The sequence below is a fragment of the Mus musculus genome, chromosome 8, assembly GCF_000001635.26.
Source record: "Mus musculus strain C57BL/6J chromosome 8, GRCm38.p6 C57BL/6J".
Taxonomy (NCBI): Eukaryota; Metazoa; Chordata; class Mammalia; order Rodentia; family Muridae; genus Mus; species Mus musculus.
The window spans coordinates 109,858,965-109,874,846 of record NC_000074.6 but is presented as its reverse complement, the minus strand read 5'-3'; the positions used below and the strand labels follow the sequence as shown (position 1 = coordinate 109,874,846).

Here is a 15,882-nt window from a genome sequence, read left to right as displayed (position 1 = left end):
GAGTATCTTGAGTGTCAGGACAACCTTAGCCTCCATGAGTGCGCTCCAAGCTGGCCTGGCCTACACACTGAGGCTGTTTCAAAACAAACAAAAATGAAAACAGCAGCAAACCGTTTCTAAAAGTCACCATTTGCCTGTTGTTTTCACCATGGAACATTTATATTCAACAAAACGGAAACGTCCACTGACTTCCCATTGCCCTTTTTGCCATGTGTCACTCCTCTCTAGCCATCTGTGTCCCTTAGATCGTTAACCATTCCACTACACCGTGGCATGTCTAAAACATCTCCAACTTATTCACACGCTTGTTCTCCAAAGCCCTACTCAAACGCAGGGCTCACCCTGGAACCTTCCATAGCTCCCACCATGCCTAGCATCAAGGATCCTGCTCTCAACAGAACACCTTCCCCGTGAGTAGAGTCTACTGCACAGGCTCGGCCATGAGTGCAATCCTTTCTGTGACTTCTCATTCCCTTCCCCAGACACCCTGGAGAGCGTTTTTTAATGTAGATTGTCACAGACACAGATGCAAAGACCAGGTAACACCACGGGAATTGACACCCATTCTGCACTTTAGCTTCACTAATTAGCTATAACAAGGAATTGAATAAACTTAAAAAGGAAGTCTCAGGCGAGCATGGTGGCACACGCCTTTAATCCCAGCACTTGGGAGGCAGAGGCAAGCGAATTTCTGAGTTCGAGGCCAGCCTGGTCTACAAAGTGAGTTCCAGGACAGCCAGGGCTATACAGAGAAACTCTGTCTCAAAAAACCAAAAAAAAAAAAAAAAAAAAAAAAAAAAAAAAGGGAAGTCTCAATTTTTGTAAAACAGATAATTTTTATCTCCAAAATCAAAATGAATAAAACCATTTCACTAGTATTCCTCATTAGAAACCAGAAATACATATAAAGAAAGTATTAGTTTGAGAGACAGCAGCTACTCAAGAACAACTGTAAACAAAGCCAGGCATAGAGACACAGGTCTGTAATCCCAGATACTGGAGACCCAAGTTAGAGGCAAGAGGATCAAATCCAAGACCAATCAATGTAGGCTACATCAAAACTAGTAAAGAGTAAAAGCCAGGGTAAGCAGGCATGTGGTGACTGTAAAACAAGATGAATGCCCTCACTTTAAAATTTAGGGTACACAGGTAAATTGGCTTTTGAAAAACAGTCCCGTGGGTTGACCGCAGCCCTGACATAGCAGATGGGCACTCGGCAACTGAAGGCCACTTTCAGCCTTCACTGACTGATCTTCCTGCAGCTCTTCAAGGTCTTACAATTATTCAAAATCATACAAATGTAGCCCTGACAGGTGGAAATCAGGCCCTTTCCCTCCAAGCTCAATCTCAGCTTATTCTATGAATCAATAAAGGGCTTTCAAGTGTTCATCTCAAACATACAAGAGCCATCGTGTTTGTACCACTAAGAGACTGTAACCACTGAATAGCCCACCCGCAGCTAATTTTGAAAAACTCCTTATTTCCTAATCCCTGATAAAGACTAACAAGTCCCTCTGGCCAGCGGTCTATGTGGTAGAGTAACATTTATACAAAGAGGCTCTGATCCTACACCAAAGTAGAAAGGAAGAGTGAGTAGACACACCCTGCACACCACCGAGACTGACGAGGCACACATTTGTGCTTTCAGAACTCAAGAGGCTGAGGCAGAAAGACTGTTACAAGTTTGAGCCCTGACAGTCAGGCCTACAAAGTGAAATCCTGTTGCCAAAAGAACAATAAAAATATAATGAGTTAGCAGGTCAAATAATGACTCACTGATCTCCATGGTCTTAGAAAAAGTCTAGAAAGACCAAGAAGTATTATAAATCTTATTCCAAGAACTGTTTGTTTGAAATGGGAGCCTATGTACCTCAGGTTAGCCTCCAAATCACTCTGTAGGTAAGGCCAACCCTGACTCTTTTATCCCTCTCCCAAGTGCAGGGATTATAGTGTGTGCCACCACACCCAGCATCTACTGGTTACCTGTGCACACGTATTCCTCTAAGACTATACATTTTGTAAAGAGCTTTATGTTATCAAAACACACGTTTGTTGGTCACCTCGAGATCTGACTATCTATAATTCTACACTCTAGACTCTCTGAAGTAAAACTGCTGAGGACCTAGAGAGAGGATTTACCTGCATTTCATCAACAGCCATTTACAGGCCTTGGAAACAAGCAAAGCAAAGCAAAGCAAAGCAAAGCAAAGATGTACATATAGCAACAATAACAAAGATAGAGTGTTGAGCTATTATTAGCCACCACTAAATTACCTAGTGCTTCCTTCTTCTCAGGAATGTCTTGCTCCACTGCCTACCTCATGAGGAAGGAACTGCTGGAGAGAACTTCCGAACGGGCAGTGCTGCAGTGGCACTGTCCTCTGGACAGCTTCGACTTCTAAGAGTCAGCTAGCTTCGGGCTGCTCGTTTGTGGATAGTTTGCTTCCTCCTTTACTTTTATAAAAGCTGTTATCACAAACTTACCCAGAAGGGAATACAATTACAACCACACATCACATCAAGCACACGGACAAAGACTCACCATCTAAAGGTCAAGGTTGGAGAGAGAGCTACATCAGCAGTTACAACCCCTGATGCTCTTGCAGAAGACCCGGGTTCAATTCTCAGCACCCACACAGTAACTCATAACCAACCATAAAACAGGAGGCCTGAAGCCTTCTTCTGACTTCCACAGCACCAGCATGCATATAGTGCATATATATACATATATGCAAGCAAAACACTCAGCCCATAAGATAATATAAACCTTAAAAACTGTTTTAAATATTAAAATCTGTCTACAAAGCCAACCGTTTTAATGTAGACCACGAGCTGAGTAGCCACCACTTGTGTTTAATACTTTTAATTCTAAGAATAAAGATAATACATGAGGACTAAGGTCAGCTCAAAGGTAGTCAACCATAAATACTAATTCTAAGTCTTATGCTCTGGCCTGACCAGCCCATCAGAATGTAGAATACTTTAAGGTCGATGTTTCTGCCTTCAAGTAACAGCTCTAAACAGTATTACGTTATGAAGTGTTTCTAAGGGACAACAGGAGAGGAAGAACCTTTCAGCTCATTAGAAATGTTTTGGAATTGGTTGTTTAGAGCCCACATGGCATTCAGGAAGCAAAGGCAGGAGTGCTGCAAGTTCTAGGTCAATATGGAATATATAACAAGTCCCAGACCAGCCAGGGCTACACAACAGTTAGGGCTGAGCAGACAGCTCAGTCAGTGATGTGCTTGGCACGGAAGCACAGGATCTGAGTTCAAGTCACTACACATGAGTAAACTCAGGACGTGGCAATAAATACAGGCAACCCCAGTGCTGGAAGATGGAGACCCAAAGGCTTACTAGGGAGCCAGTCTAGTAAGTTGGTTCAGTAAGAAAGCCTGTCTCAAACAACAAGGTGAAGAGCAATAGATAAAGACATCTGACATCCACCCCTGACCTCCATACACAGGCACACAAACATGCATGCACCTAAACACAACTTCAAAGACATCTATTTTGATAAAAACAAAAGACAAATAATATTCAAACCAGACTGGCTGTAACTTCCTATCATCTCCTGACTGATTAAACTAAACCATAATCTCAAAAGCATAGGAAACATCTGAAAACCTCTTGAGCCTGATTCAGGAACTTGAGAAAGTTTTAGAACTTTGACATACATTCTACGTTGCTCAAACTGGCCTTAGACCCTGAGGCTTAAGTGTGATCTCATGTCAACCTTCTGAATAGCAGAGGCCATAGGTACAAGCCCAGAGCCTTGGCTTAGCAGTGCACTTTTTATAAAATGCTCCAGTGTCCTATGGTCCTTGATATAATCTGAATAAATTATGTTGGCTCAGTCATGTAAGGCTTTTATGAAGAGCTTTTTATGAAAACTTGAGAATAATGTTCATGATTTGGGTGTAAGTATAAAGGAATAAAAAGTCTTTTTGTTTATTTGTTTTGTTTTTCAAGACAGGGGTTCTCTCTGTATCTCTGGCTGTTCTGGAACTCTATAGATCAGGCTGCCCTAGAACTCAGAGATCTGCCTGCCTCTGCTTCCCAAGTGCTAAGATTAAGGCATGCATCAACTTTTTATAAGTATTTTGATGCTTGAGCTGAGGAATAAAACCAGAGCCTTGTATGTTGGAGGGCTGCTGACCCTCCCTGCACTCCTAACCCAGAGCCATGCTCCTAGGCTAGAGAAGTCTTTACAAACATCTCCAGAGAAAAACCTGTGGGCAAACATGACATTCTTCAAGGTTCAGAAAGTCTGCTGCTCACCTCTTGTACTCTTTATAGGCTAAAATTGAGAGAGCGAACCACTCAGCAACTCCAGAGAACTTCTGCTTGCGGGACACACAAGGCCTGTTTCCATGACCATCTATCCCACTTATTTACGAGGATTAGTGTTAACTAATTCAGGAAAGCAAGGCCAGGAAGGCCTTTCAGAAAGACTTTCATGGCAAGAGCTCAATTCTGACCAAGAATCAAGACTGACCGACCCATCACTGGAATCTTTCTAATGATCCCAAAATGAGAGCTTCAGGAACCCTCCATTCATGCAATTGGCCATTTCAACATGACCCAAAAAGGTTACAAGAAAAGTTTTTTTTTTTTTAAATTGACCATCCTCTGCATACCAAAAGCCATTTGATATCTCTCAAAACTATTTCCTCATAAGTTAGTCCTGCAGATCTCTTGCCTGTACTGAATCCACTCACAATTTACAGTTCGTTATTTGCTATCATTTTAAATATCTGGAAGACTTTGAGTAATTACACTTCGATTTATGCTTGAGTAAATTCCAGTGTAGGTAACAGTGTAGGTAACAGTTATGAAGTTAGTCTAAAGTAAACTATGCATTAACACTGGGAGGTGCCAGAAAATAAAATTTCAGTCTACTGAGTATTGGTTTTATGAATTCACTAAGTACAACAAATAAATTTTTCTGCTGCTTCCATCTTTGTGCTACTTTACTAATAATCTTAATAAAAGGAAATATTACTCAACAACAATCTCATTTAATTACTTAAGGTTTGCTTTTAACATTAAGTATCTTCGATGTTTGGCAGACTGGTTTCGAAACACATTAAATCTTAATTTTCTTCCCCTTCTTTGGCAAGTTTTAAATCCTGCCAATTGCTCTTCTAGAACTCTAGAGGAATTCCATTCCACTATTCCAGTTCGTTTATATACTGAACCTACAGAAAAAAATGTCTCTGCACTATTTCAGAGGTTAGTAGAGAACTCCACCCAGTTAGCCACCTTTTAGCCATCTCTGCTGACCTCACCTCAGCTCACCTTCTGCATTCTTCCTGCATAGAAACTTCTTGTCATCACTCACCTTCAAGGCTCCACTCCCCTTTCCCCTGCATCTGTTTTCCTATCCTCCTACTCCCCTGATTCTACCAAAAAGCCCCGCTTAGCTGCCTGTTGCATAACGGCTCCCCCACTGCCTTCTCCCCGGATTGTCAGCCAAGCAGGAGTGCCCCTTCGGGCTCTGCTCTCCCACCCCCGCCCCCCAAACCCTGCAACACGCCCAGCAGGTCCACAGGCAGCAGATCCTCCGGGACTGTCCCCCGAGCGGGAAGCGCGGGGTGTTGCGTCTTGGAGCCGAGAGCCGGTTCGGAACTCCCGCAGCCAGTCCCGAGGGCAGCGTGGCCGCTCCCGCCGGCGCAGCCCGCGCACACCGCGGCGCCTGGCCAATCGCCGCCGCCATCCTCCAGCTGGGGTGATGTCTTCAGGTGTCCGCCGAGTCCTGCGTACTCGCCGCCTGACTCCCGCCAGGCGCGGCCGGCCCTCGGAGCCCCCCGGAATCCGTCCCGGGGCCCCGGGCTAGGCCCAGCGAGGAGACTGAGGTCCCGGGGATGCGGGGAGGAAGGAAGGTGGGGGCAGCGGCTGCCCGAAGGCGTGGGCCTGCCGGGCGGCGGTCAGGGATGGACAGCGCCGGGGACCAGGGCGGCGGAGGCCAGGGCGGGGGCGCGGCCCGGAGGCCCCACAGCAGGCCCGCGGCGGCCCGGCCAAGTGCAAGCGGCCCAGGGACGCAGGGCGGGGGGCGCCCGCCGCCTCGGGCAGCTTAGCGAAGGCGGCCACAGCCCTCTTGCTTCCTCCCTCTCCCTGCCGTCTCACCTTTAGGACCCGAATCCCTCCGGGCCGGCGAGGCGCCGCCGCTTCAGGTGGCTCCGGGGGCTCCAGCGGGCCCGCGGGCACGGGCTCCACCTCCCCCATTGGCGGCCAAGGATTTACAGAGACGCCCGGCCCGGCGCGACAGCGCGAGCCTCGGAGGCGCGCGCGAGCAGCGGGAGGCCTCGCCCCTCCGCCTAGACCCCGCCCCTAACCAAGACGCTCCGCCCCCTTCGGTCCCTCCCCGACCCGCTGGACCTGCGTAGTCGTCAGCCTGGCGAGGCCGGAGTAGAATTGTGGGAGGCTGGCGCCACTGCAGGCGGAGTAAGCCTCTGCTGCGCTCCACCCTGAGCTCCTAGGACCAGGGCGCAGGGAGAGCAATTTGGTACTTTCTGGATCCTCCAAGAAGCGGCCAGAGGAAGTGACAGGTAAGGCCTGCACCTGTTAAAATAGACAAGATACAACCCTCCACCATGGGCGGCGCTGGAATTCTCCATCCAAGACGCTTCCTGCTCCCAAATGTGTCTTGTCCCCTGGCACCCACTGGGGGTGAAAGAACTGTTGCTTATACTCACCTCTTAGGGATAGCTGGCGACCTTCTTCATCAAACCACCTCAAGTACACTAAGCTTTCCAGGCACAGTTCAGTGTCCTTTTCCTGTAATCAAAGTATCAGATTTCCTTTCTCGTCCTCAACCACTCAACCAGTAACATGGTGTGTAAGCCCGCTTTCTATTTTGCAAGTCTTAATTCACCTATTTTAAAAGCTGACTCTTTTTGTTCCTGGAGTGAAAGATAGTTTTGTGGTTAGTGGGCCAAATTATAAGTCTGCCTAATTCCAATTCCAAATCTCAATTGTACTCTTTTTTTTTTTTTTTTCTTTTGGTTTTTCGAGACAGGGTTTCTCTATGTAGCCTTGGCTGTCCGGGAACTCACTTTGTAGACCAGGCTGGCCTCGAATTCAGAAATCCGCCTGCCTCTGCCTCCCAAGTGCTGGGATTAAAGGCGTGGGTCACCACACCCCGTTAATTATACTCATTATTAGATCTATACATTCTATACATGTACAAATTACTTGATCTAATTCTTTCGGATTTTTTTTTTTTTTGAGACAGAAAATTACACATAGCCCAGGCAGACCCGAACTCACTATATAGCCAAAGCTGGCCCTGAACTTTTAGAGTCTCCTGTCTCCACCTCCCCAGTGCAGATGTGCACCACTATGCCCAGCTTCAGGTGGGTCTTCCGTGTTGTTATGGGTATTAAGTCTATGCAACACAACACGTGTATGACTGATGATAGAGGCCAGAAGACAGTGTCGGATCCTCTGGACCTGGAGTTATAGATGGTTGTAAATTGACAGGTGAACTCTGGGAGTTGACCCTGGGTTCTCTGGAAGAGCAGCCAGTGCTCTGAACCACTAAGCCATCTCTCTAGACCCTTGCGTTGGTTCTTAAGGAGTGAATGAACTAGATTAACATCTGCCTGGCCATTATCAAGGTGGATTGGACAGAACAAAGAGCCTAACTCATATTAAAGATTCATAGTAGCCACTGTAATTCTGAAATTCTAGGTTTCCCAAAAGGTGATTAGCATTAAACTGCTCCTACATTTTGTAAGAAGCCTTCTAGATCTCTTCATTTTTAGGGCTTCCTCTCTTATGTATGTGTTGAATATTCAGCCAACTTGTAAGGGATTAAAAAGCAAAACAACTTCTAAGATAACCGGGCAAAGGGTCACTTATTACCCATTGCTTCAGTTTGGCCTGTGCAACTACTTGTCTGGAGTATTTTAACTGTAGGCTTAAAAGCAACAGCATTCGAGATAGACCTGGCCCGCCCTGTCTTAAGATGTTTTGTTCAATTTGGAGCTAATTGACATGTCAAGATAAAACTTTGCGGGCTGGCTAGATGGCTCAGCAGTTAAGAGCACTGACTGCTCTTCCGAAGATCCTGAGTTCAAATCCCAGCAACCACATGGTGGCTCACAACCACCCATAATGAGATCTGACATCCTTTTCTGGTGTGTCTGAAGTCAACTACAGTGTACTGACATATATCAATATATAAATCTAAAAAAAGAAAAAGAAAGATAAAACTTTGCTTCAAAGATTCTGCCTCATACAAATCATTTCTTCTATAAAAGGCGTTTTTTTTGCCTTCCTCTACCACAGTCCCAATCTTCCTTTCTTTGTTTTCTTTTACTACAGTAAGCATGGTTTCTCTCTGTGAAGTTTAATAAAAGGTGAAAGAAAAGCTACATCCCAGGGTTTTCTTTCTACTTTGAAATTATTTCAGATACCTACCTGATTTAGTTGGATTTCTAACCCTGGTTGATTTCACAGCAAACACACTGGTTTTTTGTTTTGGTTTTTTGTTTTGAATGGACCAGGCACCAACATGAAGACAGAAGTAGATAGCCAAGGGCAGGGAAATAGTTGGAGATGGTTTCCAAAAGCCACTTTCTTGAGGTACTACAGATTACCTTTTACAGATCGCATGTGACTTAATCACTTTGGTGTCCCAAGTCCAGCAATGAGTTCATTCTAGGGAACAGCAATGTTTTATAGATGGTTATCTTTTTCCTTATCTGGATAGTAGCCTACACCATCAATTTAAAATGAATCCATATGCTAGAAGCTAAGATTTACTACTTCAAACTGGCAACACCACTTATTAAAAAAAAAAAAAAAAATAGCCCAAGAGCACTGGCTCGGAAGGTCTCAGAGAATCAGTTTTTTCTAAGCAGCTACCTTTAAAGGTCCCCACTACTTCAGATCCAGTTAATCAGCAATAATCAGCTGATGTCTCCTTTTCAGATTATGGACTGCCATTAACATAGCACACTGTCACAAAGGTCACAATTGGTGCTCTCCCCCAGGTCAAGGCAACATGTATGCCAAGTGTTATGTAACCATCATTTCTGGAAATGGTGAACAGCTGAGACTAACCCTAAAAATAAATTCCTCTGGGATTTATGTATGTGTGTGGGGTGTGTGTGTGTATACACAAAACCATCTGCCATCACTGCAGGCTCCTCACTACCCATCATACTAAGGCAAAGAGGCATTAGCATCCCTCCTCTCCTTCCTATTGGGCTCCACACGCCCACTACCTCTCCAGAACACCGTCGAGAAAGAGCGCTAAGGTCAGACTATGTAGAGGAGCCTGGAAGTTCAGATCTATTTACTGATACCTAGCTCCCAATCTTTCAGTGATCACAAAGTCTTCGTTAGGCCCAACCCCAATGTTATGCTACCACAGGATAAGCAGGTCTAGGCGTTGTGTCCTCTGGTTCCAATGTTTACCTGATTTCAAAATTTGAAGGAATTTTTTTTCTGTTTCTCCTTTTAACGTGTGCCTGGGGCTTCATATAAGCTAGGCAAGAACTAAGCTGCACCTCCAACCACTGAACAGTTCTTCCCCCCACATATAAAGACAGCTGAACTGGAGGAGATCACAGAATAATAAGCCATTCATGTGATTAAAATTAATCTTGTAGTTCTGGAATGACATTTAAACCTATGCACAACCCATCGTACTGTTAAGTAAACATCTACTGTCTGTTTACTGTGGCTTTTATAGTTTCACCTAATTATATTTAGATTTCCATCAGTTAAACTTAAATACAGAAACGATGTATTTTAACTACTCCAAGTAGAAAACAAGTTTATAGAAATGTTATCAAACAGTGCCAAAGGGCACTGCTGCATAAAGGAGATAACCTACCCAGGCCCACACCCTCCCCCTCTTCAACCTGGAAACTGTCATATCTTCTTCATTCTCAATTAAGGGAATGTTAGGGATTGTGAGAGTCAAGAGAAAACCAAGAGCTTTCAACCTTCAGCAAAAAACTGTTATCAAGTTTGTGAAGATAATTTGCCATGCCAGCATGAGGACCTGAACTCCCCAAAGCAGGTCTAATGTAATCACAGCCCTGGGGATGTGGAGACAATAGCCACCCAGCTTTGTCTAATGGGTGAACCCCAGGTCCTAGTGACTATTTCAAATAACAAGCAGAATGGCTCCTGAGGAACAACACCTTTACAGCAACAGAGGCTGCCCTTTCACCTGCCTCCCAAGTAAAAAAGGAATTCACGTGTTATGCAAAATAAGCCATGGAATGTCATTCATTTGGGCTAGTTAGGCCTTTCTCTATCAAGTCACCAAAACAACTCACCAAAATCAACCAAGCAATCAATCAAACAAAACACGAACCCTAACTTATAATAAAACATGGGTACCCTTGCTACATAGTTCATCATAGTGGCTTCAGAGCTTTGAGGATTCGCCTATGTGGAGAAAACAAACCTGACAGTAACTGCATTCCAGTTAAATGTCCACTTGCTCTTTGGACTTTTCTCTGTGTAAAACATCTACAAGGTTTTTAAATGTTTCTTCTCTAGGTGAGATTTCTGCTCAAAGGAACATTAAAAGGCTCGGTGTAGCTCAAAGCTTTGGAATAAGAATTCATCTTGGGCTTCTGATTCACATCCAAGAAGCAAGGCAGCAAAGTTTAAATCATTGAGTATTGACTTTTTATTATTAGTCACTGTTCATAATTTGTTTCAACCAAAAGACAATACACACAGCAGAATCCGAATGCATCCCATGTAAATGTTTACATCCATGTTATTCCTCACTCGCCTCCAAGAGACTTATCATTTCACTTTAAAGTGTTTTACATCTCAAAAATATGTCTGCAATAATTAGAACTTCATTAGCTGCCCCACTTGGAAACAGCCTTTTAATAATTTTACAGTAAAGAAGATGTGATGGGGCCTAATGAAAACCGTAACTTACAACATAGTAAAAGGAGAAGGACGATGATACAAGAACACAGTGGGGTTCACAAAGGAAGGAGTGCAGAAGCCCTTTCCCATGAGGTCCCCCAAATAAAATAAAAACAAAACACACAAAGCGCAAATGCAGGTCTTTAAGGGGAGAAAGTCTCCAATGCTCTGTCTTGAAGCCAGGAGCAAGAAGCAACTGCTCAAGCTGCTTCAAGCCGCTTCAGCTTTTTCTTCTGTTTAAGAGTTCCAGGTTCTGGGACTGGAACCTTGTCCATGGGACCCACTCTCTGCTATTGCTTGAAAAGGGTTTTCACTTTCAGTTCCACAAACAGCCCCACCCTCCCGAGCCAAAGCTGGTCAGAAGTATTTTAAACTTCAGAACTTCCTGTGCAGTTCTCCCTTCCCCCACACCCAGACTGACAAATGCCCTCCCAACCACAAAGTTTGTGAATATGCATTTTTTGTTGTTGTTGTTGTTCTCTCTCAGTTTAGGGCTCTGTAGTTAAAATACATTCAGTAGGAAAAGAAAAATACACATTCAAACTCCTCCTTCCCCAAGTTTTCACGGCCGAAATATATTCCAATGTAGAAGAAAATAAAGTTGAACCACAAAAGCGGTATTCCCTAACTTCCAACATTCTCTAAAAGGGCGCAGAAATGAAAAGCAAGGTGTCATATGGGAGATGGAAAATTTCAAACTATTAGTGCTGGACAGTTTTAAAAGTCTGTTTTCATATGTGAGGGAAACAAACAAAGGTTAAGAGCCACACCAGGAACCAAGCAAGGAATACCTGTACTGTTACACTGAGGAATGTTGCTTTAAATGAAAAAACCAAAAAACAACAACCAAAAAAAAAACCAAAACACCTCGAAGTTTAACAGATGATAACATACACAGCAGAAAACCTCCATGACTCCCTAAACCATCTCAAGGTAACAGCACCAAAGCATTGTGGGAGAAGCGTGTACAGTTGTCTGAGATTACTTAGAGGAACTCTCCCTTAGGGTGACTCTGGGATGGGAAAGAAGGATGACATAAAAACTACTCCTCGAGGAAGGCGATGCTAATGAGGTACAAGTGCGTATAAAACTGTCAATAAGTGGGGCTCACTGCTTATCACCTTGGCTTTATTCAAAAGTCACAGAAATCACTCTCTTCACAAAGGCTCCGAGGTTGTCATATACATCCAAATCTGTTTCCTCTTGAAGGGTCACGTGTGGGAAAGGAATGACTGAAATGTGCGCGCGTAGTCACAGAAACGAAGAGATTCCTCCTTTAAGCTGCAAGGCCGAGTGAGAAGAGAACTAATGCTCCTAGAAACTAAGAAGGCACGCTGAAGCTTTCAAAGATCCAATCACAGGGGACAGTCTTCACAACCGTCAGCATCCTAGGCAGGCATCTGGCTGCTAGTCCGTCAGTATGGTGTTCAGGTCGTCTCCCAAATGAACTCCATATCTACACAGCACCCTTTGTGTTAAGGCCATGATTTTTTTTTTCCTTCTCGATAAAGCCATGGATGATTGTAAATGCTACCTCCAAACTCATCACCCGGGCTGAGGCTTTGTCCACAGAGGAGATCTTTCCAGCTCCATCGGCTAGCACTTGGTCTTGAGCAGATTTCTTCAGATTCAACTCAGTTCAACAACAACAACAACAAAAAGCAACCAAAAAACCTGAGCTGGTTAGCTACAAATGGAGAAAATAAAGCCTCCACACAAAAAAGGAATGTTAAGACAAAATTCTATTCAAGAAATCCACCAATACAGCATTAATCCTATCACGTTTCACAGCATTAACTATGCATCCAATGAAATCCGTCTGCAGGAAATCCTAACGGCTCCCACTGATCAGGCAGAGCGGCTGTCTAAAGTCTGCACTTGTCCACACCTGTTTTGCTGAACACAGGAGAAATATCCTGTTTGTAACTCAGATGTCCATTTACCCAGTCAAGTAAATTTCAGTAAATCTTGCTCTTACAGGACTATTAAGACCAGAAACTTTCCCTTTTGGAGCCTTTAGTTCAACTCCAGTTTGTCAATGTTAGGAATAGTCTAGCATCTGATACAGAGCTAGGTTTGACAAGACACTGAAGAATTTAAGTAAAGGCGTGGTGAAATGGAGCAGGGAGAAAGGGAGATTTGTATCAAGAGTTAAAACTGAAGCCAAAGTGTCGTCTTACTGCATAATACAGTAACAACTGCAAACGCTTTACAAGCAAGGGGGCCCACTTTTACTTTCTCCTGCAGTAAACTGGACATGATGCCTGAATACCTGAACATACATAGTACATTCAACGTGTACCACAGACAATCACCTTCACCTCATTCCAACAATTCAACATAAAGATTTGGTAATATTGGGGTCTTTTCTAAAAAACACTCGGCACTCTTACTGTTTAAAAAGCTCAAACCTTTAATTCGAATGTTCATGAGATTGGTTTCTTAAGAGACCAATTTCTCATACTCAGGAAAGGACATTCCTACCCTATGGTGACCGTAAGACTTGCTCTCACATAGGGGGCAAGGAAGCTACAAAGCTTCATTTCAACACCATAAAGTACAATGTGGGAACGATTTCTTTAACCGTGTGGTCTTTATTTCAGTGCCAGTGTTACAGATACAACACAAATGTTCCAGTTAGAAGAAGGAATTCAAACGGAATGCCAAGGTCCAAGCCAGGCTCAGGAAACTAAAAGGGAGGATTGGAGCAACGGATAAGCTGACTCCAGAGTGAGTCTGGGTCTGCTCTTCCTATGGGCCACGGTGTTTTGTGACAGAGTCTGCTCCTTAAGACTGAACTCCTCTTTTGACCCATTTACCACAGCTCAAACAGGCAAGTGACAGGCTTGGGAGAATCATTGTGGGGGAATAGGATCATTAATAACTATTCATGTGTCTTTTAGAAAGTATCCACTTTGCAATTTAATGGGAATTGATCTTGAAAATCATGGAGCGAGAACTCGTGACTACAGCTAAAGAACGAAGAGAAAGGGAGCTGGAAGAGCCTTGAAAGTTTCTATTACAAATAGAGCACCATATCCTTCATGCCAAATCTCAACCCAAGCTCTCTGAACTGCATCTGTCCAGTGTTTACAAACAACCTCTCAAGGTCTAACCAGCTTTTTTATATAACAAACATACATACATGTGTGTCTGTGTGTATACAGCAATGCACAGATAAGGCTCCAGGAGCCTAACACCTCTTTCAAACATCAGGAGAACCAGCAGAAAAGGGCAGAGCTCCCTCGTGTCCACTGTTACAATTCCATTCCAGACTTACGATGGAAACCAGCTAGTGAGGAATAAACACCCCACCTTGCCCAGTCCACAGAGATGCAACAGTAGAAAGTAGGGGCCACTCTTGACTGTAGAGACAGAGTGTTTGTTTTCTTGCCGTGAATCCCAGTCCTCTCCTCCAGGCCAGCTGCTGATTGCCTCAGTGGCCCAGAGAATGTTGATTCTGGCTGCAAATGTGGGAGGGGTGAAGTGCAGAAAAGGGAGGAGAGGAGGAAGAGTGCAAAGTAGCCTCGAGAAGCAGCCAGCCTCAACAGCGGAGGAGAGGACATTAGTCTTTACTGATGCTTCAAGGTCAGCAGTAACTTGAGGAAAACCCTCCTCAACAGTTCTCTCAGCTCCTCGTGCCCATGGTACAGTTGGGGGGACTTGCCAGCAATCACAACCTCCTTCCCAGAATTCCTTTGATTGAGTGGGATAAGAATGAGAATGGTGCTGCATCCTCATTGCCAGGACTGAGGGGGGAAATTGTTCACTTCTGCTAGATCTTGCATTGCCGAGCCCTTGTGATTATATGTGAGCTTGATCCGCATTCGCAGCTGTTGCTATAAAAGGGAAAGAGAACCATAAATTAATTCACTGAAATGAAATCTCCCTGTCTCTCCAGTCTACAAATGGACTACTTCTTGGAAACAGGGTTCCACTACGTTGACCAGGCTAGCCCCGAACCCTTCAGTTCAAGTGATGCTGATTCAAGCTCCCAGGTACTGAGGACTACCGGGCACGTGCTGCCATGCCTGGCTCCACAATGTATTTAATCCTAAAGGTAAATAGAGTGCATCCAAGGAACAGCTTGACTGGCTGTGTCAAGCGGCACAGAGACAAACAGCCAGTGCTAAAGCATCTGTCACTTAGGAGCCTAAGGATCAGCATCAAGCCATCAATAGGAGAGAACACACACATCTAGAATACCAAGTAGGTCTCCGATGGTGGGGTTGTGGGGTGGGGAAACAAACGATTTAACACTTTGTCCAAGTCTCTAGAAAAATGAGGAAACACACTGTCACAAGTTCTACATATGGGTCACCTGCTGGTTGGTTTACGAAACCCACAGTAAATATCATCAATGTTTGTATTTCTAAAGCATAAAAGAAATACCTGGGTACACAGGTAACAAGAATGGTTTTTTAAGAGTATTATACTTTCTGTGACAAATGTCAAATATAAAAACATTGTAAAAAGTTTTGATGCAGATATCAGATGATGAAAATAATGTGTGCTTGTTTGTACTAATGACATGATCAAGATACAAAAGAACTGAGAAAAGGCAAAGTAATATAAAAGGAAACAGCCAGAGAGTCTGAAAAGCAAACACTGAAAACCACACAGCTAGTTATGAAGCAGGACCAATTGATTTTATTGAGAAGATAATGTGAAACTCTTGCTAAATGGGTTTCTACTGTTTTCATTTAACTACTTCACTTAAAATGCTCCCAGTTTTGATAATCATACTAATTACAGCAGTAAATACGGATTTTTGATTTTACCTCTGATTTAAACTTTTGCTAAATCCTCAAAACTATACCTTTAACCCTCACAATAGAGAATTTTTAGTTGCATTTTAATGTCACTAATCTTTTTGATGTCCCTGAGCTTGGTTTATCTTTATAAAAGAACAAGGAAGTTAGACCAGGCATTTTCCTAGTTCTGAGTCAGAAACATATAAAACTGAAA

The 15,882-nt window shown here is 43.8% G+C and overlaps 2 protein-coding genes and 1 long non-coding RNA gene across 8 annotated transcripts in view; 1 reads left to right on the top strand and 2 right to left on the bottom strand.

The window, feature by feature from the left end:
* The window catches only part of Phlpp2 (PH domain and leucine rich repeat protein phosphatase 2), a 76,155-nt gene extending 69,825 nt beyond the window's left edge, over positions 1–6,330 (bottom strand). The window contains exon 1 of one of the 3 annotated variants that reach the window (XM_006531010.4): positions 6,130–6,330. In XM_006531010.4, coding sequence (XP_006531073.1) covers positions 6,130–6,228 — 99 coding nt within the window. In that variant the 5' untranslated portion in view covers positions 6,229–6,330. The remainder of the gene's footprint in view (positions 1–6,129) is intronic. The other 2 variants (NM_001122594.2, XM_030243551.1) reach the window with 2 other exon arrangements.
* Positions 6,317–15,882, top strand: part of Gm17344 — a 31,164-nt gene continuing 21,598 nt past the window's right edge. For 2 of the 3 annotated variants that reach the window (XR_003947453.1, XR_003947452.1), the window contains exons 1-2: positions 6,317–6,551; positions 14,816–14,974. This is a non-coding gene — a long non-coding RNA (predicted gene, 17344). The remainder of the gene's footprint in view (positions 6,552–14,815; positions 14,975–15,882) is intronic. The other variant, XR_003947454.1, reaches the window with a different exon arrangement.
* Positions 10,637–15,882, bottom strand: part of Ap1g1 (adaptor protein complex AP-1, gamma 1 subunit) — an 85,628-nt gene continuing 80,382 nt past the window's right edge. For both annotated transcript variants that reach the window (NM_009677.6, NM_001301211.1), the window contains one exon: positions 10,637–14,753. In NM_009677.6, the coding sequence (NP_033807.2) occupies positions 14,652–14,753 (102 nt within the window). In that variant the 3' untranslated portion in view covers positions 10,637–14,651. The remainder of the gene's footprint in view (positions 14,754–15,882) is intronic.